Source organism: Gossypium arboreum, chromosome 3 (genome assembly GCF_025698485.1).
Source record: "Gossypium arboreum isolate Shixiya-1 chromosome 3, ASM2569848v2, whole genome shotgun sequence".
Lineage (NCBI taxonomy): Eukaryota > Viridiplantae > Streptophyta > Magnoliopsida > Malvales > Malvaceae > Gossypium > Gossypium arboreum.
This window is the reverse complement of record NC_069072.1, coordinates 1,265,605-1,290,109: the sequence shown is the minus strand read 5'-3', so window position 1 is coordinate 1,290,109 and position 24,505 is coordinate 1,265,605. Positions and strand designations below refer to the sequence as shown.

Genomic DNA, 24,505 nt, shown 5'->3' with positions numbered 1-24,505 from the left:
ATATCTCTTTTACCTTTCTCTTTTTTGTTCGAAATGTTTTGTCATTAGCTTTGATATATTAACCTCTTAGTCCCTTGCCTCACGTCTTTACATATCTTAATTCTTTATCAAATCCGCATTAAGAAAATTACTTTGAAATGTGTAACACGAAATTCATCGTTTAATAAGTTACTACCATGCAGAAGAATACTTGTAGTCTATCTTACCCGTACTTTGTACTCTTGTTTGAATTTGTGTTGGACACATGAAATCGAAAGAAAATAAGTGGTCTGACTCCAAATAACTTAGCATGTGCTCATGATTGAAAGTAATTTTAGAACAAGGTAGATCATTTATGGTTTATATTAAAGATGAATCAATGAGAACAAGTTAAAAATTCAGAAAGGAAATGAAATGACAACTGAATGATGTGTTTGGAACTGTCATTACTGATTGATTGGAGTGTTACAGTAATCACCATCTCTAGTTTTCCACTTTGGGCGACTTATATCAGCTCTCCAAGGCAAAAAGAATGGACAAAAAAAAAATGTTTACATGTATTAGTGATGTTTACTTTACAAAATTGTATTGGCTGATTTGTGTTAATAATCTCACAATTAATACAAGTGAGAGGTAACTTTGAGAAAGTTTTCGTTTGACACCGCCAGTAGGATGACTATATCCGACGTGACGTGATACTGGATTTCATGATGCGCTAATGCAGTTTTTAAAGTGTTTTTTACTTGACATTCTACAGAGATTAAAGGAGCACCTTGAGCTCTGAGGCAGATGCTTGTTCCTTAGCTCACACTTCCAATGTTAATGTAACTTTGGAAAACACAGGGTTTGCAAATGTTGATTTTTAGCAAAAGGTTAAATGAGCTCTCCTCTCTTATTCTAAATCAGATTTAACTATGAAACTTTTTAATAAAAAAAAAAAAAAACTATATCCAGTATAGCTATGAGATATGACATAGCTTCCAAAAATTTGGATACGAGATATATCTTCAAAGGTTCACTGTTTGGGGTCTGCACTAGAATTTCAGTACTCTGGGCAGCACTAAAATTTGAGTTTCACCAGCAACCTCATTTGATGGGTGATCTATCTATGAGGCCTATGGCAATCGGAATTGCCTCTCCTAACCTAAACTTTTTCTGAGGCCATGCTTTATGCTGCAGCAGATGAAAACCAAGCCCTTGAATTAAACCAGGGACATGCATTCAAGTAAACATCCATGAATCTGGTTCTTCCTAAAACCATGAAAAATCATCACCTCACTCCTAAATTCCCAATTTTCAAATGAATGTTATCTTATTCAAGACCATTCTAATTCCTAAATCAGACTCACAGTTTCCTAGGGGCTCTGCTTCCTCAACTACTAATAACTGTTGCATATAATAAATAGGGTTTTCTCTGGTTCTTATGCAACAACCATTCAAAACACTTAAACAGTTTCCAGAACTTAAATCAACAAATATAAAAGCAAAGCTACTAATAACAAAAACCCTTAAAATTGTACAAAAATTTTAGCTTTATTATTACAGCTATTACAAAAGAGAGAAAAAAAAAAGGCATAGATTTTGAAAAATAATCAGATGAGCTTGAAGGGGAGAGGCCAAGGGGTGGACCTGGGAACTTCGACCTTGTCTTTGATACGTTCAATCTTCTTCTCCTTCTTGGGCCTGGCGTTCCCGTACGATCCTTTGAATCTCTTCCCTTTCTTCGTCTTCTTGTCACCTCTGCCGCAAACGGTCGGTACCGGCGGCGACGCCATTACTCCAATAGGCGAAGCCGATGATAGCGGAGGCCACTGCTTCATCAACACTCTCCTTGCTACGGCGCCGCACCACTGGATCATCGCCATTTCCTCTGCTATCTCTCACTAACGGAGGCAGACAATAGAAGCCTAGAAATAGAATCATTTATTTTTTAAGTGGGCTTTATTTTTTCTTTTGATCTGATATATTTTGGGCTACCTATTAACCATCCCCCTTTCAATTGCTTTCATTTAATCCACTTTTTTTTTGTTTTATATTAATTTTTATTTAAAAAAAACCTTTGTTTTCTGATTTTTAACTAATTTTTTTCATAAATATTTTTAAAACTAATAATGTCTTAAGTAAAATTTAATATTCAAGTACTTATATATATACTAGTTTTTTATTCCTGTAAAGCACGAGATTTTTGTATATAATAATTAAAATTTATTAAATTAGTTCATATGAGTTTTTAATATTTTAATATTTTAAAAATAATTATTAATTTACAAGATCAAAATATTAGTATCACTTTTAAAAATATTATAATTGATATTAGAGTCAATTAAAAATAATAATATTTGATAAATAAAATATCATTAGATTAAAAATCTTGAGACATGTAATCTTGTTGGGAACTCAAGGAGCCCAACACACCCACTACAGAAGATCTACGACCTACAAATAATGTTACATCAACTCTACCTTATATTTTCGAACTTCTTAGTGTACTATAATATTCATGCGGTAGGTTTGATTATTCAGGCGGCAAAACCGATCATATATCATTCATGATATATAAAGATGCTAACCCAAGTGCACTTGTTAGATATAGTTAGTCTGTTGCAACTGAGTTTGGCATCTTATCCACGATCAGTGCTGAACTCTTGTCATCTTTTACAGGTACTGCTACGGCTCATGAAGTCTGGAGCAAGGCATGTCAATTGTTCGCGGCAACGTCTGCTGCTAAGGTGTCTCGCTGAAACACGAGTTACAGTTTGTCTGACTAAGATCAAGAAACTGTGTGATCTGCTTGCTGCTTCGAGTAACCATGTATCGAACGATGAACAAGTTGGCATCGTTCTTGCGGTGCTTTCAATCAATTTTGAGGCCGTTGTCACGATTGCCTCCTTTGTGCAGGAGCTGTTGAAAATGGATCGCCTGGTGGGTATCCTCCTTGAATGTAAGAATCGACAATAGAGATTTGTGCTCGAGACTCCGGTGTAGGCTAATCTGGTGCATCACTTCTCTGCTTCTTCTTTTCTGGTTTCTCCTTTCGATTCGGTTTCTTTTCAATGGAGTGGTCGTGCCTTCTCCTGCGGTCGTGGCCGGATTTCGAGGGGTCACTTCCAATGTCAGATTTGCCGGCGTCTTGGTCATCTGGCCCAGAGTTGCTACTACCAGCTTTACCAGTCTTTTGATGGCATTCCGATGAACGATCACTCTCGGTCTCCTAGGGATTTTTCGGCAGATGAGTCAGTTGCAGATGGGGAGACTGGTTTCCCTTCTTTTTGTGATTCTCTTGCTAATAAGGTTTCTTCTAATAGGCTTCAAGTTGGCCCGGTTACATCTTTAGGCCCCGTGGCTAATTAGGTCACCTATCTGCCTCAACCCAATGTTTTTGGTTTTGGTCATTCTGCTGTGTTCGGGCCTAGCTCCCAGCCTATTGGTCATATTGTGTGTGTGCTGGGTCATGTAGTTTTCCGTTTGCTGGGCTTTCACATGGGACTTCCCCCAGTTGTGCTTCGGTTGGGCCATTGTCTAGATTTACTTTGGGCAATACTGGTGCAATGCCGTTTTCACCTAGGTCTATGCATTTTCACACTGATTCTGGATCTTCGCATTCCTACGCTGATGGCCCTTCTATGTTTTACTCAGTTGGGTTGAATGCTTCTGGATCTGGGTCTAGTTTTGGGTCACCTATTGTTCACTCTACCAGGCTTGTTTTACCTCCTACATTTTCCGCTCGACCAAATGTTTCTTTGCCCCAACCGTCTGCTGAGCCATTTGTTTGGTATCCCGACTTGGGTGTCACTAATCACATGTGTCAGGAGGTCTCGTTATTAAATAAATCAAGTGAATATTCAGGTAATATTCCTTTACTTATGGGTGATGGTACGAGTGCCCGTATTGAACATTTTGGACAAAATACAATTCTTATGTTTCGTAAATTTTTGCATTTAACAAATGTGTTGCACGTGCCTAAGATTCAGAAAAAATTTGCTATCGGTTTCTCAATTTGCTCGGGATAATAATGTATTTTTCAAGTTTCACCCATCTCATTATCTTGTAAAGGATGTACAAACACAAGAGATTTTGCTTCGAGGCCATACGCATGACGGATTGTACTCGATTTTCTTCGGTATTGCCAACTGCTGATATGGGGATCATTTGAGGAGCCGAAATGTGTCTTCATAATATTGTGGCATCGTCGACTTGGACATCTGTCATTAAATGTTGTTAGTTCATTTTTAAAGACTTGTAATGTTGTTGATACTAATAAATTGCAGCATGCCTGTTCTGCTTGTCAACAAGGGAAGTTCCACAAGTTACCCTTTTTTGCTTCCACCACTATATATCATCCGTTTGATTTAGTTGTTTTGGACTTATATTTCTGTTAGTTGTGGGCCTAGTTGGTATTATATTTCTTTTGTTGACGTATATAGCCGGTTTACATGGTTGTTTCTTATTCAAAAGAAGTCTCAAGTTATTGACTGTTTTGTTTGAGAGAAGGTTGCTGATGAGTCTCTTGTTGTTGGAGAGGTACCTGCATGTGATCAGGTTGCCGATATCCTCGCCAAACCATTGTCTTCTTCTCATTTTGTAGGCTTTGACAGCTGTCTTGATGTTGTAGTAGTTGGGTGAATGTTAAAGATAGTTAGTCTGTTGCAACTGAGTTTGTTATTAGTTAGTAGCAGTTATTTCCTTTCGCATGTGTATAAATTCACTACTTGTGTATTCATTCAATCAAACTTGTAAGAATGAAGTTCCTACCTCTATTTATAGAGTTTAGTGGTCATTGAATTGTTGATACATGTCAACATCATCGTCATTAATTTTACAAATATCTAATAGTTAGAATGTTCATCTAAAATATTTAATCTTCTAGATAATATCCTATTTCTTTATTTTATATTCTATAATCTTCCAAAGAAAATATTTGTTAAAAGATAAGTTTGGTATTTATCTAGAAATTGCATTGGCCTTCAACAAATCTGTTAAACAATGAACTGAAATATATATATATATATATATATTTATATATATGGGCTACTTTCACCTTCTATGTTGGCTCTAAGATTCTCACGACATATATGATACATATATTCCTGTTGATGTGGTCCATTGACATATATCACGAGAGAGCTGTCACATGGGCTTGCCTGCCAGAAAGTAAATAAAGTTTTAGCGAAACTTTCCATGTTGCTTTATATTATTTTGAGGTCTAAGATCGCCACTTCACAAATTAAACCAGTGCTGTCCCACCCTGAACTGATATTTGTTTGGAGGAGCTGTTTGTAATGCGATATGCCGATTATCAATGGTCTAAGAATAGTTTTCCTGCCTTGCTGGCTGGTAGGTCCCTTGTCGGTTCATTTTTCCGGCATGACAGATTGTATGTCTCTAAAGGTTGCTTCTAATGTCAATGGTGAAGTTTTAAAAATCTTCTACCGTGAAGAAGCTTTCTAAGGATCCAAATCTTCCATATTCGAGTGGGTCCTTCGTCGGTTTGTTCTGCCACAAGGGGTAGGCAAACTAATCTCTCAAGTATTCACCACGGAATTCTTGATAATGCTTTTGAAGACAACACCATGTGATTCCCCATGAACCCATGTCTTTCTCAATACTGATCAAATCCCAGCAGTTGCACCTTCACCACTCATTCCACATCCCCACTTAATAATAGATGAATATGATTTCCTCTCTGCCCTACACATCTATATATACAAGTAAGAGTAAGTTCATTGACAACAACTCCCTTCAACACTCTCAAGCTTTCTTTCGAAGTTATCTGATATCTTTCTTTTCTTCCCTTTTGAAGCATACATCTATCAAAAACAACAATGTCTATCCGCCTGCCTCGTATTGTTAGTTCTAAGAAAGTTCCCAAAGGATACTTTGCAGTTTATGTTGGAGAAAACCAGAAGAGGTTCGTGATACCGGTTTCATTCTTGAACCATCCTTCATTTCAAGATTTTCTAGGCATGTCACAAGAAGAGTTCGGATATAGTCATCCTACCGGCGGTCTGACAATTCCCTGCAACGAAGACACCTTTCTCGAAGTTACCTCTCGCATGTATTGATAGTGCGATGATTAACACAAACCAGCCAATACAATTTTGCAAAGAAAAAGTCACTAATACATGTAAACATTTTTTTCTTCATCCTTTTTGCCTTGGGGAGCTGATATAAGTCTCCCCAAGTGGAAAACTAAAGATGGTGATTACTGTAACACTCCTATCGATTCAGTAATGACAGATCCAAAGTCCAAACACATCATTCAGTTGTCATTTTATTTCCATTCTGAATTTTTTACTTGTTTTACGTTAATTCCATCTCTACCTTATTCTAAACTTACTTCATACACAATCTAAGTTAAATGGAGAAGCAGTAGAGTACAACTGTTCTACTTTGAAGAAGCATTTTAAAAATTGACAGTTCAAAACACATCATTCAATTGAAAATTTATTTCTTTAGATAATTTCCTATGGTACCCTTGTTATTGATAATTTCATCTTTAAACTGTAAATGATCCACATTTATTCAAAAATTACTTCATTCTAAACTGTAAATGACTAGGATTTATCATTTTTCACTAAATATACGAGTAGTAAGATGCTTCCCACTGTCCAATATATATATAATTGTACATATATAATCTAACATAATGCAAATTTCTGTATAATTGTGTCTCCATTGCTCCTGTAAAGGAAATTCAAAGTAAAATTCACCACCCACTTTTATTCTGTTTTTTTGCCAACAATGACTACTTAATATATAGATGTCAGCAAGTGGAATGTAAGGCCACCATCATCATCACTTTCACTATCAAATTCCCATTTGACCAGTCTATCTCCCCTTATCCCAATCATTTAGCTAAAGTGCTAAGCTTTTACTGTTACTAATAAATGGTCAATATACGCAGAGAACTCCACAAACATGCCATCAGTAATGTGGATTAAAAACATATTCATCTGTCAGGCTTAATATTATCTTTCTCCCCCATGGTACAATTTGATTGCCGCACAGCATAGACAACAAGGATAAAATGCAACAAGTTGGGTTCTGATGAGGACTAGTAGCAGCCTAGAGGATACACTTCAGGTGTTCTTCACAAGGGTTTGTCTTACAAGTTACTTATTGAAGTTAACACATGATTGATCGGACCATGTGATTTACCAATGAATTCTTGATAGTCCTTTGCAAGACAACACCATGTGGTTCAGCATGAACCTATGGCTTTCTCATTACTAATCAGACCCCAGCAATATGTCTCTTCACCACTCATTCCCTTTGGCCCCCTTACATCTATATATACAAGTATGATTATGTTCATATGCAACACATATCTTCACATCCTCAAAGTATTATAGTTCTCTGAGATATTCCTCTTTCTACCCTTTTGAAGCATACTCCATTGAAAAACAACCATGGCTATTCGCTTGCATCGTATCGTTAGTTTTAAGAAAGTTCCCAAGGGCTACTTTGCAGTTTATGTTGGAGAAAACCAGAAGAGGTTCGTGATACCAGTGTCGTTCTTGAGCCGGCCTTTATTTCAAGATTTGCTTGGCATGTCACAAGAAGAGTTTGGATATAGTCATCCTACAGGTGGTCTCACAATTCCCTGCAACGAAGACATTTTTCTCGATGTTACCTCTCGTTTGAATTGATTGTGAGAGATTCAACACAAATCAGCCTATACAATTCTGTAAAGCAAAAATCACTAACACCATGTAAACATTTTTTCCTCCATCCTTTTTGCCTTGGGGAGCAGATACAAGTCTCCCTAAGTGAAAAATTAGAGATGGTGATTGCTGTAACTTCTATCATCAGTACGGAAAATGAAAGTTCAAAACACACCATTCAATTAGAATTTTATTTACTTCCAGAATTTCCTATCTTTAAATTAACTGTAAATAATCTACCTTGTTCTAAGTTATTCAGACTCTTCATTTTCATTGGAATACATGCATCCAACACATATTGAAACATGAGTACAAAATAGCATGATTCTCCAAATATATGAAAACACTTAGAAGATGTATTCTAACATTCAAGCACAAGTCCGAGTAATATAGACTATAATAATGAATAGTCTTATATCCCCATATTGCAATCTTTTTGCCAAAGAGTTAAAGCTTTGTTCTTTTTTCAAGTAGGAATTAGTCTTTATATATAATAATGAATAGTCAAAATATTCAGAGAACACTTAACAAACATGTCGTCAAACGAGTGGACTAAAAACAGATTCATCTGCAAGGTCATCCATATATAGCAACACATACCAGAAATTGAGTGAGCTGTCAAGCTGAATATTGTCTTCGCCTCCATAGAACTATTTGATTGCGGCACGGCTAGACAAAAACAAGGATAAAATGCAACTAGTTGGGTTCTGATGAGGACTAGTTGCAGCCTGTAGGACACACTTAAGGTGCTCTTCACAAGGTTTTGTCTTACAAGATCCATACTTATTAAAATCAACATGTTACATGTTTCCTGTCATTGTGTGATAGATTATATGTCTCTAAAGTAGGCACTGACATAAATGGTGAAGTGGTACAACTCTTCTATTGTAAAGAAGAATTTTACTGGTCCAGATCTTTCATTCCACCGGTCTTTGGTCAGTTTCTATTGCCATAAGCGATAGGCAAACTAATTTTTCAAAGCCTTTCCCATGGAATTCTTGATAATAAGTTACAAGACAGCACCATGTGATCCTCCCCAAACGAAGCCATGTCTTTCATTAGTTATCAGACCCCAGCAATCTCCCCTTCACCACTCATTGAACATCCCCACTCAATACAGGAACATGATTTTTCTGTCTACCCCTTTCATCTTGTTGGTGTTAACGAGCAAGGGAGCAGCTGGTCGAGCTTGGCTTAAGCAGCAAGTCACGATGCTTGCTGGACAAACAAGAAGGAATCGAGCAAAAGAAAAGAAGAAGGAAGAAAAATAGAAGAAGAAGTAATGGAATCAGTTGAGAGTATTGATGAAAATGAAGTGTATTTCATTCATACATACATCACCATTAGCATGTTGTCATTACATATATCAGAATAAAAAAAACTTACAAGTCAAATTCTACCTAAACATATACCTACTTCCACTAAGCTTTTCAAATAACAAAAACTTAACTTGTGCATTAACACAAAGCTGGTTAACAGCTCCATCAACATCAAATTACATCAATCAAAAGGCTTATAGTAAACCAGATTTCAAAATGAATAAAATATTAGTTCAAATCCAACAGCAACACAAAACCAAGATTGCTGCATGCTTGTCACGAGCTTGCATGGCCAGCTTCCAGCTGCACTTGCTTCATACCAACTGCATGGAGATCAGCTTCAACACTTCTCCTTGAGCTCCATGCTGCAAACTCCCATAAGTCTTCTTAGCTTGTTGAACCTTGATGTACTTAGACCCTTGGTCAAAATGTCAGCTATTTGAGCCTCCGAATTGCAATGAACCAGCTTTATTTCACAAGCTTGCTCCATCTCCTTTATCACATGCAACTTTATGTCAAAGTGCTTAGTTCTACCATGGAAGACAGGATTCTTTGCAATTGCAACAGCAGACTTGTTGTCACAAAGTATCTCTGTTGCTTCCTTTTGGGAAAGGTTCAAATCTGCTAGGATTTTTCTTAGCCAAATGGCTTGATTTACTGCACTAGCAACAGCTACATACTCGGCCTCAGCTGTTGATTGAGCCACTAAAAACTATTTTTTGGAACTCCAACAAACCATTGCTGACCCCAATGTGAAAGCATATCCTGATGTGCTTTTCATATCGTCTTTAGAACCAGCCCAATCACTATCTGTATAACCTGTCAACTTTAGTTTTTCAGCCTTGCTAAATAACAGACCATGATTTAGGGTACCTTTAATGTATCTTAGCACTCTTTTCGCAGCTTGAAAATGCAGCACATTGCAGCAGTGCATGAATCTAGAGAGTAAACTTACTGCAAACATGATGTCTGGCCTCGTTGCAGTCAAGTATAAGAGACAACCAATCAAGCTTCTATAAGTGGTTTCACAAACTTCCTCATGACCCTCATGGCTCGATAATTTCATCCCAACTACAACAGGTGTAGGAGTTGGCTTACAATTCAGCATTGAAAACTTTGTCAACACTTTCAAGGCAAATGATTTCTGATTTAAGAAGATTCTTCCTTGTTTCTGGCTTACTTCCATTCCTAGGAAGTATGTCATTAGCCCCAGGTCAGTCATCTCGAACATTTTCCTCATCTTTGTCTTGAAATCTGTTAAAACAGATTCATCACCTCCTGTGACTAGTAAATCATCGACATATAATGACACCACATGCTGAGTTTCAGAATCATTTTTCTTGATGTAGAATGTTGGTTCACTGACACTTCTTTGGAAATTCAAACTGAGCAAGTAAGTGTCAATTCGAGCATACCAAGCTCTAGGAGCTTGCTTTAGGTCATACAAGACATTTCTTAGTTTACACACCATGTCTTCCTTGCCAGATACCTCAAACCCCTGTGGTTGCTCGACATAAATTTTCTCCTCAAGAAATCCATTTAGAAAAGCTGATTTTACATCTAGTTGATAGACATTCCAATGCATTTGAGCTGCAAAAGCAACAATCAGCCTTATTGTGTCTAATCTAGCAACTGGTGCATATGTTTCAAAATAATCCAGGCCATATTTTTGACTGAAACCTTTCACCACAAGTCTAGCCTTCAGTTTATTCAAACTTCCATTAGCATTCTGTTTGGCCTTGTAGACCCATTTTACTCCAATGACTTTTCTGTCACCAGGTCTGTCAACTAGCATCCAAGTCTGATTTTTTTCGATCATGGCAATCTCATCTGCCATTGCCTGTCTCCACCCCTCATCAACATTAGCCTCTTCAAAACTGCTTGGTTTAACTTGAGCCATTTGAGCTCTTTCATAAATCTCAGCAAGAGTTCTTGTTCCTCTGACAGGTTCATCATCCAGATCCATATCAGGACCATTTTCTGCATCTTCAGTCTGATCCACTATCAGGTTCTCAGAAGTAGCCTCAGGTTCACCCTTATCCCAGTTCCAGCAAGCATGTTCATCAAAAATTACATCTCTACTCACTTGGATTTTATTGGTTAAAGGATCCAAGATCCTGTAGCCTTTCTTAACAACACTATAACCCACCAGAATCCCAGGTTGAGCCCTTTCTGATAGTTTATCTCTTTTCACAGCTGGTATGTGAGCATAGCATAGACAGCCAAACACCCTAAGGTGCTCTACAGAGGGTTTGAATCCGGACTAGGCTTCAAATGGAGTCTTTTGTTCTAAGGCTTTGGTTAGAAGCCTGTTTTGTAAGTAGACTGCAGTGTTAACTGTTTCAGCCCACAAGTTTTTAGGCAATTTCTTCTCAAACAAGAGACATCTAGCCATATCCAATAGACTTCTGTTTTTTCTTTCACTGACCCCATTCTGCTGAGGTGTATAGACATTAGTTAACTGATGTTTAACACCAGCTTTATTGCATAATGCTTGGAACTGAGCTGAGGTGTACTCTGTTCCATTATCAGTTCTGATTGTCTTCAACTTGGAGTCTGTTTCTGTGTCAGCTGCAGCCTTGAACTTCACAAATACTTGAGCTACCTCTGACTTGTGTTTCAAAAAGAAAATCCAACAGAATCTGGTATAATCATCAATAAAGAGAATGAAATACTTACTTCCATTCAAAGATTCTGTCCTCATAGGGCCACAGACATCTGAATGCACTAATTCCAGCTTAGCTGAAGCTCTTCAGGATGTGTTTGTAGGAAATGGAAGCCTGGCTTGCTTTCCAATTTGACAAATCTCACAGACATCTTCACCTTGTACTGACTTGGTGAAGTTTTCAACCAGTTCCTTGCTAGCCATTTGAGCCAACGATCTAAAATTGGCATGACCAAGTCTTTGATGCCAAAGCTTGGTGTCTTCTATTGAAGCAACATGGGCTGAGTCACCTGACCAGTTGACTTCAAAACATTTGTCACTCATAGTGACTGTCATGAGGCTTATTCCATTTGGATCGTGATTTTGCACTCCGGCCCTTGAACACAATGAATAACCCTTATCCGATGGTGAGCAATCTTGAGTAAGTTTCTATCAATCTCAGGTACCAGAAGCACATTTGTGATGACTTTGTCTCCAATGGAGGTACATATGTGGACATCTCCCTTTCCTTCAGCCTTGATGAACTGACCATTGCCTATTTTCACTTTGGTTTTGCAGCTTCTGTCCAGGGTTCTAAAAATAGTTGCATCTGGTGACATGTGGTTAGTGCAGCCACTGTCAAGAAGCTAACCTTTGGTGACCTTGTTTTTTGTAGCTAAGCATGAAACTGCAAAGACATATTCTTCACTGTCATTGCCTTGTTCAGCTACTTTAGCCTCTTCATTCTTGAGTTGTGGTTGATTTTGACCAGGTTTCCCTTTCTCTTTGCAGACCTTCTCAACATGGCCTTTCTTCTTGCAATTTTGGCATGTAGCATCTGGTCTGAACCAGCATCTGGCCTCTGGATGACCGGGCCTTTTGCAGTGCCTGCAAGGTTTATCCCATTTTCTCGAGGCATCAGTTTTGGATTTATCCCTCCAATTTTTCTTGCCTTTGTAGGCAGCATTACTTGAGCTAGGCTTGACTTTGGCCTGAAATGTACCCTCCTGGTGCTCCTTGATCCTGCTGGCTCTTCTTTGCTCCTGAGCATAAAGAGCATTGATAAGCTCAGTCAGGGAGATCCTTGTCAAATCTCTCGAGTCCTCTAAGGAGGATATCTTTGCTTCATATATCTCTGGTAGGGTAGAGAGAACCTTCTCAACAATTCTTACTTCATCAAATTGCTCACCAAGGAGCCTTATGCTGTTTACAACAGCCATTATCCTGTCAGAATATTGCTTAATAGTTTCCTCCTCTTTCATTTTCAGATTCTCGAAATCCCTTCTCAAGTTGAGAAGCTGCTGCTGCCTTGTTCTCTCAGTGCCTTGGAACTCCTCCTTAAGTTTGTCCTAAGCCTGTTTTGGGGTGTCACAAGTCATAATCCTAGTAAAGATCACATCAGAAACACAATTTTGAATACAGGACATAGCCTTGTGCCTCTTAGTCCTCTCATCTGCATGCTGACGAATCTGAGCCACAGTGGGGTTGGCCCTCAGTGGAGCTGGCTCAATGTCTGTGTTAACAACTTCCCACAAGTCAAATGCTTGGAGGTATGTCCTCATCTTGACCACCCAGATATGAAAACCTTCACCAGTGAAGACTGGTGGTGTTGCTGGAGAGAAGCTAGCAGAAGCCATTCAAGTTTTTGAATCAAGCAGAACAGGTCCTCAAAGACAAGAGCTCTAGATACCAATTGTTGGTGTTAACGAGCAAGGGAGCAATGGTCGAGCTTGGCTTAAGCAACAAGTCACGATGCTTCTGAACAAACAAGAAGGAATCGAGCAAAAGAAAAGAAGAAGGAAGAAAAACAGAAGAAGAAGTAATGGAATCAGTTGAGAGTATTGATGAAAATGAAGTGTATTTCATTCATACATACATCACCATTAGCATGTTGTCATTACATATATCAGAATAAAAAAAACTTACAAGTCAAATTTCTACCTAAACATATACCTACTTCCACTAAGCTTTTCAAATAACAAAAACTTAACTTGTACATTAACACAAAGCTGGTTAACAGCTCCATCAACATCAAATTACATCAATCAAAAGGCTTATAGTAAACCAGACTTCAAAATGAACAAAATATTAGTTCAAATCCAACAGCAACACAAAACCAAGGTTGTTGCATGCTTGTCACGAGCTTGCATGGCCAGCTTCTAGCTGCACTTGCTTCATACCAATTGCATGTAGATCAGCTTCAACACATCTATATATACAAAGAAGAATATGTTCGTTTCTCAAGTAAAGAAGTTTCCAAGTTCTCTGAGATCATCCTATTCTTCCTATTTAGAAGCATATATCTATCAAAAACAACAATGGCTATCCGCCTGCCTCGTATCATTAGCTCTAAGAAAGTTTCCAAGGGCTACTTTGCAGTTTACGTTGGAGAAAACCAGAAGATGTTCGTGATACCAGTGTCATTCTTGAACCAACCTTTATTTCAAGATTTGCTCGGCATGTCAGAACAAGAGTTCGGATATTGTCATCCAACCGGCAGTCTCACAATTCCCTGCAACAAAGATATCTTTCTCGATGTCACCTCTCGATTAAACTGATTTGTGAGAGATTTAACACAAATCAACCCATACATTTTTGTAAATCAAGCATCACTAACACTATGTAAATACCTTTTCTCCCATCCTTTTTTGCCTTGTTACTGTAGCTTCTACCAATCAGTAAAAAAAATGACAGTTGAAAGCACATTGTTCATTTCAAATTTTATTTCTTTTCAGAGTTTCTCCTGTCATTATTAGTTTCATCTTTATTTTAACTGTAAATGATTTACAGTGTTGAAAATTTACTTCAACCAACAAGCTAAGTTTTATAGACTCTTCATTTTTCTTAAAAGAATCATTCTAACTTCTAACACCTATATCCAACACATACTTGGCTATTAGTATGAGAGTATGATCCTCCAAATATATAAAAGATTTTAACATTGAAGAAAAGTGTCTTATCTCTGTTCAAACCATTTTTTGATATCAACTTTTATTTAAAAAAGAGAAAAAATAAGACTCGCCACCAATACTTTTTTTATGAGGTATGATCGGATCAATTCGTAATTTGATCGTTTTAATAAAAGATTTGATTTGCTAAAACAACGAATTAGTACCTAGTTGATTACTTGATGTCTTAGTGCCGAAAGTTTAAAACTCAAAAAGAATTTTTAAATATGATCCCTCTTTATTAATATTATTTTTACTAAAAAAATTCTTAAATAAATCGAAATAAATATTAAAGACCCTCTCATCTCGAGATAACAAAATGTCACATTCCGTAAGTTAGGACACTACACATTGAATCTTTGAGAATAAGCTTGTCTTTTATTTTTTTTTCTATTTAAATCTTATTTATTTTAATTTTAAAAAGATATTCGGTCACTTAGGTTCAACGATAAAATCGAATCCCGTAAGTTAGGGTATGACTTTCTTGAATCTCCAAATACGAAACATTACTTATTTTTAAATTTTCCTTTTTGAAAAACAACAAGTTATATTTAAAACAATGGATATTTATCTTCTTTAAAATGATGATATGCAAATAAAATTGTCACGCTAATAAATAGCAATAATATGAATATACTAATAAAAACAATTCACGATAATCACATAATATATACTATTTTAATACTAATATGAACAATAAAAAAACTAATAAAAAATAATAACAATAATAATAGTAAAATCTAAATTTGAAATATATTAAAAATAGTAAATAAATAAATAAAAAAAGGCACCATAAAAGAAAATATAAAAAAGCCAATTGTAAAAATAAAATAAATAAATAAGTGAATATAAATAAAACATTAATAAATAAGTGAATATAAATAAAACATTTGATTAAAATTAAAATAAATAAATAAATAAAACAAAATATACATAAAAGCAGTTTAAAATAATAAAAATTTTGAAGTTAAATAAACTAAGGATTGAATTGAAATTAAAAGGGAGTTTTAGGCTTAAATTATAATAAAATAAATGTAAAAAGGACTAAATTGAAGTTTAAATGGAATTTTAGGGACAAATCGAGATAAAACAAAAATAAAGGACTAATTGTAGTGCTCGAGAGACAGGGACTGAATGGGAGAATATCCCAACTTCCCTATGCACATCGTTCAAGATGACTCAAATAAAAAAAAATTAAATTAAATGGGATAAATTTTAAAAGAAAAAAAAGACATAGGACCATATTGTAAATCTTCAAAAAAGCAGAAGGGTCACAAGCGCAAATAACCCATATTTTAAAAAACATGCGGATCCTTGCTCTTGGGTCTGGTCAGGTCAGAAGCGTGTCAAAGGCCAAAACGACTCGCATTTTGGCGTCTGAAAATGAAATCCAAAACGACGCCGATTTGGAAAGCTATAAAACCAGAAATTTTAAGAAAAAAAATCATTTACTTCTCTTTAAAAACAAATTCTTTCTCTTCTTTTTTCTCTGGGCACTACCTAAGATCCGGCCATCAGTGCCGCCGTGGACCACCGTGGCCACTGGCCATCAGCGATGGTGACCACCGTCTCTGGTGGCAAAAAATTTCCAAAAAAATCATCTTTTGATCCTCTCGACTCCCAGAATCCAAATCTAGGGTCGGTTTTTTAGAAAAGTGGCCAAAAAATAGCCAAAAGGGGATTGGACCCTTCGACTCCCGACGACGGAGAACAAAACTAGGTAACTTTTTACTGTATTATATATAATATTCAAAAGAAAAATGAAGGAAAAGACCACATTTGAAAATTTGACTGCTTTTTATTTCGATTTTTTTGTGTGTATTTCTCCGTGTAAAAAAATTACATCTTGAATTCAGCTTTTATAGCTGATTTATATATTTTCTTTTTATTATATATACTGTTCATCTGCTTCTTATCTTTTTATTCTTTCCGTTTTTACAGGAGGTGTGGAGTCAACGACGATGAGAAAGCAGGACTTTGTCATTTTAGTGCAAGGGCAACAGAAGAGGTGCCGGGCTTTAGGGCGAGACTCGGTGACTGATCGAGGAAAAGCGGCAAGGGGCTAAGGTTTTTTGCTTTCTTGAAAAATGTTTAGTTTATTGGGTCATTAGGCTGTTAGAGTTATTATTATTATTTTGGGCTCGTAAGTTTAGATTGTTATTATTATTATTTTTTATTCTTGATTTGTTTTTTTTTTTGTTCGGCGGGCAAAATGACCTATTTACATTCCCAATTTTTAGTTGTGTTTCAACAAGAAAGATAAAATCTTGCTGTTTTTTATATTCCATTACCTTAGTCCAGTCAACATAGAATGTCAAGGTAGTCCATATATAGTTCCTTCTGGTCATTGTATAACACATTACATGTCTCATGCTTGCCTCTAACATCAAGATAAAATCATTTGTAGTTGGACTCTTCATTTTCTTCAAAATACAAGTGCCCGGCACATAGTCAAACATGAATATAAAGTATATAATCCTCCAAATATAAGAAAAAAAACTTAGAAAAATTTGAGAACACCCGTATTCAATACTCAAGCTCAGGTCCTGGTAACATAGACTATAAGTATTCTTTTGCATTTTAGTAAGGTTACCAAATGATCAATTTTCTTTCATAAATCTCAAAGTAATTTTCTTAATGCAGATTTGACAAAGAATTAATACCTATGTCTCACTGTTCTTCAAAAGCCAGAAATCAATTTTTAACCATATAGACAAAGTGACTTGAACTTATATATGCAGATAACTCAAAAATATCAGAAATGTGGACTAAAAACAGATTCATCTGTAAGGTTATTCATATATATACATAGCAGCACATACCAGAAAATTTTGGTTAGTTGTCAAGGCTTAATATTGTCATGGAACAATTTGATTGCAGCATGGCATAGACAACAACCAGGATAAAATGCAGCCGGTTGGGGTTCCAATGAGGACTAGTTGTAGCATGTACACACACTTAATGCGTTCTTCAGAATGGCTTGTCTTACAAGTTACTCACCAAAGGAAGACATGAATGTAATAGGAGAGGTCAAGGTCACCCATGTTACATGTTTCCTGTCATTGTCTGACAGATTAAATGTCTCAAATGTAGCCGGAAATAAACGGCAAAGTAGTCGGTCCTTAGTCGGTTATCCTTTCAAGTCTTAGCCATGGAATTCTTTATCATCCTTTTGAAGACAACACCATGTGATTCCCCATGAACCCATGTCTTTCTCATTACCGATCGGACCCCATCAATTGCACCTTCACCACTCATTCCATATCCCCCCCTTAATAATTGATGAACATTATTTCCTCTCTGCCCCTTACATTTATATATACAAGTAAGATTAAGTTCATTGCCAACACCTACCTTCAACATTCTCAAGCTTGCTTTCTAAGTTATCTGAGATCCTCCACTTCTTCCTTTTTCAAAGCATACATCTATTGTAAACAAAAATGGCTATCCGCTTGCCTCGTATCATAAGCTCTAAGAAAGTTCCCAAGGGCTACTTTGCAGTTTATGTTGGAGAAAACCAGAAGAGGTTTGTGATACCAGTGTCATTCTTGAGCCAGCCTTTATTTCAAGATTTGCTAGGCAAGTCAGAAGAAGAGTTCGGATATAGTCATCCTACCGGTGGTCTCACAATTCCCTGCAATGAAGATATTTTTCTTGATGTTACCTCTCGCTTGAATCAATTGTGAGAGAATCAACACAAATCTGCCTATACAATTTTGTAAAGCCAAAATGTCTAACACCATGTAAACATTTTTTCTCCATCTCTTTTGCCTTGGGGAGCAAATACAAGTCTCCCTAAGTGAAAAATTACAGATGGTTGTTACTGTAACTTCTATCAATCAGCATGGAAAATGACAGTTCAAAACACATCATTCAATTGGAATTTTATTTACTTCCAGAATTTCCTATCATTAATTTAACTATAAATGATTTAACTTGTTCTAAATTTACTTTATTATACATGCTAAGTTATTCGGACTCTTCGTTTGCTTTAGAATACATGCATCCAACACATATTCAAACATGAGTACAAAATAGCATGATTCTCCAAACATATGAAAAAACTTATATCCCCTTATTGAAATCTTTTAGCCAAGGAGTTAAAGCTTTGTTTCGTTTTTCAAGTAGGAATTAGTCTTTATATATAATAATTAACAGTACATGACTTAGTAAAAATTGTTTTGAAGGTAAAACATATAAAATGACTTTTTTTATTAGCCATAAAATACATATAAAAAAACATACAAAATTGCTTAAATGTAAAGATGTAAATGAAAGAGGATAACCTTTGTGACAAAAAAGAAAACTAAAATGAAGTTATTTAAATGAAATAGGGACTTGAATATAACAGTGAAAAATATAACATGACCTAAAATTAAATTAACCCAATATCAAACTTAGAATATTAACTCAGATTTTAATGGCCTTCTTTTCTTTCTTTCTTTCACGGTTTTTTTTTTTACAAAGTCATGTACGGTTAATAATGAATAGTCAAAATATGCAGACAACACTCAACAAACATGCCATCAAACAAGTTGACCGAAACCAGATTCATCTGTAAGGTTATCCAAATATATATATAGCAGCACATACCAGAAATTTTGTGAGCTGTCAAGCTAAGTTTTGGCTTCACCCCTATGGAACTATTTGATTGCAGCACGGCGTAGACAAGAATAAGGATAAAATGCAACCAATTGGGTGCTGGTGAGGACTAGTTGCAGCCTGTAGGACACACTTCAGGTGCTCTTCACAAGAGTTTGTCTTGCGGATTCTTACAGATCCACACCTTAATAAAAATCAACATGCTTGGTGAAGTCAGAATGTAAGAGGAGGTCAAGGTCACCCATGTTACATGTTCCCTGTCATTGCCTGACGGATTATATGTCTTTAAAGTAGGAACTGACATAAATGGTGCAGTGGTACAACTCTTTTATTGTGAAGAAGCATTTTACTGGTCCAGATCTTCCATATTTGAGTGGGGTCCTTGGTCGGTTTCTATTGCCAGAAGGGGTAGGCAAACTATTTTTTCAAAGTATTTTGCCATGGAATTCTTGATAATGAGTTAGACGACAACACCATGTGATCCCCTATAATGAAGCCATGTAGAACATGATTTTTCTCTCTACCCCTTGTATCTATATATACAGAGTAGATTATGTTCACTGGCAATTCCTATCTTCACATCCTCAACTACTAAAGTACTTTACCTTTGCTTTCCTTTTTCAAAGCATACATCTATCTAAAACAACAATGGCTATTCGCTTGCCTCGTATCGTTAGCTCTAAGAAAGTTCCCAAAGGCTACTTTGTGGTTTATGTTGGAGAAAACCAGAAGAGGTTTGTGATACCGGTGTCGTTCTTGAACCAGCAATTATTTCAAGATTTGCTAGGCAAGTCAGAAGAAGAGTTCGGATATAGTCATCCTACAGGCGGCCTCACGATTCCCTGCAACGAAAACACCTTTCTTGAAGTTACCTCTCGTTTGTACTAATTGTGAGATGATTAACAGAAACCAGGCAATACAATTTTGTAAAGTAAACATCACTAATACATGTAAACATTTTTTTCTCCATCCTTTTTGCCTTGGGAAGCTGATTAAATCTCCCCAAGTGGAAAACTAGAGATGGTGGTTAGCGTAACACTCCAATAAAACAGTAATGACAGTTCCAAACATATCATTCAGTTGTCATTTCATTTCCTTTCTGAATTTTTTACTTGCTCGCGTTAATTCCATCTTTAATATAAACTGTAAATGATCTACCTTGTTCTAAAATTACTTTCAAACATGAGTGCATGCTAAGTTATTTGGAGTCAGACCCCTCATTTTCTTTCGATTGCATGTGTCCAACACAAATTCAAACATGAGCACAAAGTTCGGGTAAGATAGACTACAAGTATCCTTTTGCATGGTAGTAGCTTATTAAAGGATCCATTTCGTGTTACAAATTTCAAAGTAATTTTCTTAATGCGGATTTGATAAAGAATTAAGATATGTAAAGACGTGAGGCAAGGGACTAAGAGGTTAATATAACAAAGCTAATAACAAAATTTTTTAAATAAAAAAGAGAAAAGTAAAAGAGATGTAAGTTCGTGATGCATATTGATTAGTATTATGAGAAAGTACACTTCATTCTTGTTACTTGTTTGGTTTTATATTTTAATGGTTAATCAACATTGGTAAAATTCAATAAATTTTCAAATACTCTAAACTCCAGTCATGTATATGGAAACAAATATACAAATGACTGAATGTAAAATCAAATAGCTTTTTGACCATTTTGAGATAAGAGTAAGAGGACTACAAACTCCTATTTCATTTATATATTTTTTGCATCAGCTATTAAGAAGCCTTAGAGATGAACATATTCTACCCTTGCAACTTTTCCCAGTTCATAAGAGTTATGTGTTTGTGAGTACCTGCACTTGTTCAGACTAAGCAGATTTAGGAATTGATAAATCAGGCTGGAAGAGGAGTTTGGCTTTGATCATCCAAGAGGTAGTCTCGCAGTCCCATGTGCAGAAGAAGCCTTCATTGAACTTTCTTGTAGTTTGAATAGCTTTCTGACATTGACCTGACATATTTTCTCCCGCATATAATAACGAATAGTCAAAATATGCAAAGATCGAAACAAACATACCACCAGAAAGGTGGACTAAAAACAGATTTATCTGTAATGTTTTCCATATATATATATATATATATATATATATAGCAGCACATACCAGAGACTTTGTGAGCTGTCAAGCTGAATATTGTCTTCAACCCTATGGAACTATTTGATTGCAGCACGGCATAGACAACAAACCTGGATAAAATGCAACAAGTTGGGTTCAGATGAGGAGTTGTTGTAGCCTGTAGGACACACTTCAGGCGCTCTTCACAAGGGTTTGTCTTACAAGTTTTATGTGAAGTCTGTATGAAATAGGAGGTCAAAGTCACCCATGTTATTTGTTCCCTATCATTGCATGGCAGATTGTATGTCTCTAAAGGTTTCCTCTATTGTCACTAGTGAAGTAATAAAAATCTTTACTAGGAAGAAGCTTTTAATGGATCCAAATCTTCCAAATCTGAGTAGGTCCTTAGTCGGTTCATTTTGTCGGCAAGGTAGGAAAACCATTCTTTCAAGTATTTGACACGGAATTCTTGGTAATGCTTCGGAAGACAACACCATGTGAGTCCCATGAGCCCATGTCTATCTCATTACTGATCAGACCCCAGCAATTGCAGCATCAACACTCATTGCGCATCCCCCACTTAATAATAGATGAACATCATTTCCTCTCTACCCTATACATCTATATATACAAGTAGGATTAAGTTCATTGCCAACTCCTTCCTTCAACTTCTCAAGCTTGCTTTCAAAGTTATCTGAGTTCTTCCTTTTCTTCCCTTTGAGAAGCATACACCTATCAAAAACAACAATGGCAATCCACCTACCTCGTATCATTAACTCTAAGAAAGTTCCCAAGGGCTACTTTGTGGTTTATGTTGGAGAAAACCAGAAGAGGTTTGTGATTCCAGTGTCATTCTTGAACCAGTCTTCATTTCAAGATTTGCTAGGCATGTCACAAGAAGAGTTCGGATATAGTCATCCTACCGGCGGTCTCATAATTCCATGCAATGAAGACACCTTTCTCGAAGTTACCTCTCGCTTGAATTAACACAAATCAGCCAATACAATTTTGTAAATAAAAAATCACTAATACATACATGTAAACATTTTTTTCACCATCATTTTTGCCTTGGGGAGCAGATAATAAGTCTCCCTAAGTAGAATTTTAGAGATGGTGGCATTTGTAACAGTTTGGAACACATCATTCAATTGAAATTTTATTTCTTTTTATAATTTCCTATGGTCCCCTTGTTATTGTTGGTTTCATATATAATTTAACTGTAAATGATTTACATTGTTCACAAATTACTTCAACATACAAGTCAAGTTATATAAACTCCACATTGTTCTTAAAATATCTGTTCTAACACCTATATTCAACACATATTCGGATGTAAGTACGAGAGTATGGTCCTCCAACATTCACCCTCAAATTTGCATAATATAAACTACGTGTACTTAGTTTCATAATTTTCATAACAAATTTCCTTAAGCAGCATTGACTATGGATTAAGATATATAAAGATATGAGGTATGAGACCAAGTCATTAGACTAAATGGTATGCCTTTACCTATAAAAGTTTCTTAGTTGGCTGATAGAATGAAATGTTATATTTTCTTTTGTCTTTGACAATTTTTGGTGGATTTGATGATTCTAAGGAAAAAAATCGCATATTAGTTAGCTTAATGTACCCATTAAATATACTGTATTGTCAGATTAGTCCCCGGTTTTTACCATTACTCTCCTCTAGGATATGTCAAGCAACAGCATCACATGAGCTGCAACAGCATCACATGAGCTGATCAACTTGCTTGTTCTTGTGTCTGGAGGTAATGAAGATAAACAAGAAATTTGACAGTGGAACTTTTGATAATGTTAGACTAGTCCCCAGAGTTGTCCCTACAATTTAACTATCGATAACGGCATATTGCATTACGGACAGCTCCTGCAAACAATTTGTTGGGGATTTTGGGACACTTTATCTCGATGAAGTATGTACTTCATCGGATCTTAAACAACAATGTAATGAATCCGGATGAAAAATGAAGAATGAAGAAAACTTGAAATTGAAGTATAGAGATTTGAGCTTGATAAATGAATTGAATGCAAGAAATATATTGGAGCATATGGAAAGAAAATATGATGATTTTCATTCATGTTTCAACTTTTGCATAAAGCCATTACATATATCAAACATAAGTCAAACATTTACAAGCAAATTTTACCTAAACTGTCACCAAACACCACTATAACTTATTGAAACTTGATAAAATAACTTGTTCAACAATTCAAAGCTAATTTTTCATCTCAATCACTACCTAATTACATCAATCACCAAACTGACATAGTTCAAAATGAACAAGATTACATTACACCAACAAAATGAATAAAAAAGAACTAAATGCACCCTCTTGGTGCTCCTCGATCCTGCTGGCTCTTCTTTGCTCCTGAGCATAAAGAGCATTGATAAGCTCAGTTAGGGAGATCCTTGTCAAATCTCTCGAGTCCTCTAAGGAGGATATCTTTGCTTCATATCTCTCTGGTAGGGTAGAGAGAACCTTCTCAACAATTCTTACTTCATCAAATTGCTCACCAAGGAGCCTTATGCTGTTTACAACAGCCATTATCCTGTCAGAATATTACTTAACAGTTTCATCCTCTTTCATTTTCAGATTCTCGAAATCCCTTCTCAAGTTGAGAAGCTGCTGCTGCCTTGTTCTCTCAGTGCCTTGGAACTCCTCCTTAAGCTTGTCCTAAGCCTGTTTTGGGGTGTCACAAGTCATAATCCTAGTAAAGATCACATCAGAAACACAATTTTGAATACAGGACATAGCCTTGTGCCTCTTAGTCCTCTCATCTGCATGCTGACGAATCTGAGCCACAGTGGGGTTGGCCCTCAGTGGAGCTGGCTCAATGTCTGTGTTAACAGCTTCCCACAAGTCAAATGCTTGGAGGTATGTCCTCATCTTGACCACCCAGATATGAAAACCTTCACCAATGAAGACTGGTGGTGCTGCTGGAGAGAAGCTAGCAGAAGCCATTCAAGTTTTTTAATCAAGCAGAACAGGTCCTCAAAGACAAGAGCTCTAGATACCAATTGTTGGTGTTAACGAGCAAGGGAGCAGCTGGTCGAGCTTGGCTTAAGCAGCAAGTCACGATGCTTGCTGAACAAACAAGAAGGAATCGAGCAAAAGAAAAGAAGAAGGAAGAAAAACAGAAGAAGAAGTAATGGAATCAGTTGAGAGTATTGATGAAAATGAAGTGTATTTCATTCATACATACATCACCATTAGCATGTTGTCATTACATATATCAGAATAAAAAAAACTTACAAGTC

At 36.2% G+C, this 24,505-nt stretch overlaps 3 protein-coding genes and 1 long non-coding RNA gene across 4 annotated transcripts; 1 reads left to right on the top strand and 3 right to left on the bottom strand.

Moving 5' to 3' along the window:
- Positions 1–1,455: 1,455 nt before the first annotated feature.
- LOC108475398 (30S ribosomal protein S31, mitochondrial-like) lies at positions 1,456–1,934 on the bottom strand. Its single transcript, XM_017777360.2, has one exon. The coding sequence runs from the start codon at positions 1,842–1,844 to the stop codon at positions 1,572–1,574; it is 273 nt and encodes a 90-aa protein (XP_017632849.1). The 5' UTR covers positions 1,845–1,934; the 3' UTR covers positions 1,456–1,571.
- Positions 1,935–11,968: 10,034 nt separating this feature from the next.
- LOC108474941 (uncharacterized) lies at positions 11,969–13,243 on the bottom strand. The gene is made up of 3 exons (XM_017776968.2): positions 13,004–13,243; positions 12,259–12,955; positions 11,969–12,216 (listed from the first exon to the last, which is right to left on the bottom strand). The coding sequence occupies exons 1-3, from the start codon at positions 13,241–13,243 to the stop codon at positions 11,969–11,971; spliced, it is 1,185 nt and encodes a 394-aa protein (XP_017632457.2).
- Positions 13,244–17,873: 4,630 nt separating this feature from the next.
- LOC128290193 (auxin-induced protein 15A-like) lies at positions 17,874–18,421 on the top strand. Its single transcript, XM_053025363.1, has one exon. The coding sequence runs from the start codon at positions 17,995–17,997 to the stop codon at positions 18,238–18,240; it is 246 nt and encodes an 81-aa protein (XP_052881323.1). The 5' UTR covers positions 17,874–17,994; the 3' UTR covers positions 18,241–18,421.
- Positions 18,422–20,683: 2,262 nt separating this feature from the next.
- Positions 20,684–21,821, bottom strand: LOC128290194 (uncharacterized). The gene is made up of 2 exons (XR_008279838.1): positions 21,277–21,821; positions 20,684–21,125 (listed from the first exon to the last, which is right to left on the bottom strand). It is a non-coding gene; the product is annotated as an uncharacterized LOC128290194 (long non-coding RNA).
- Positions 21,822–24,505: the final 2,684 nt, after the last annotated feature.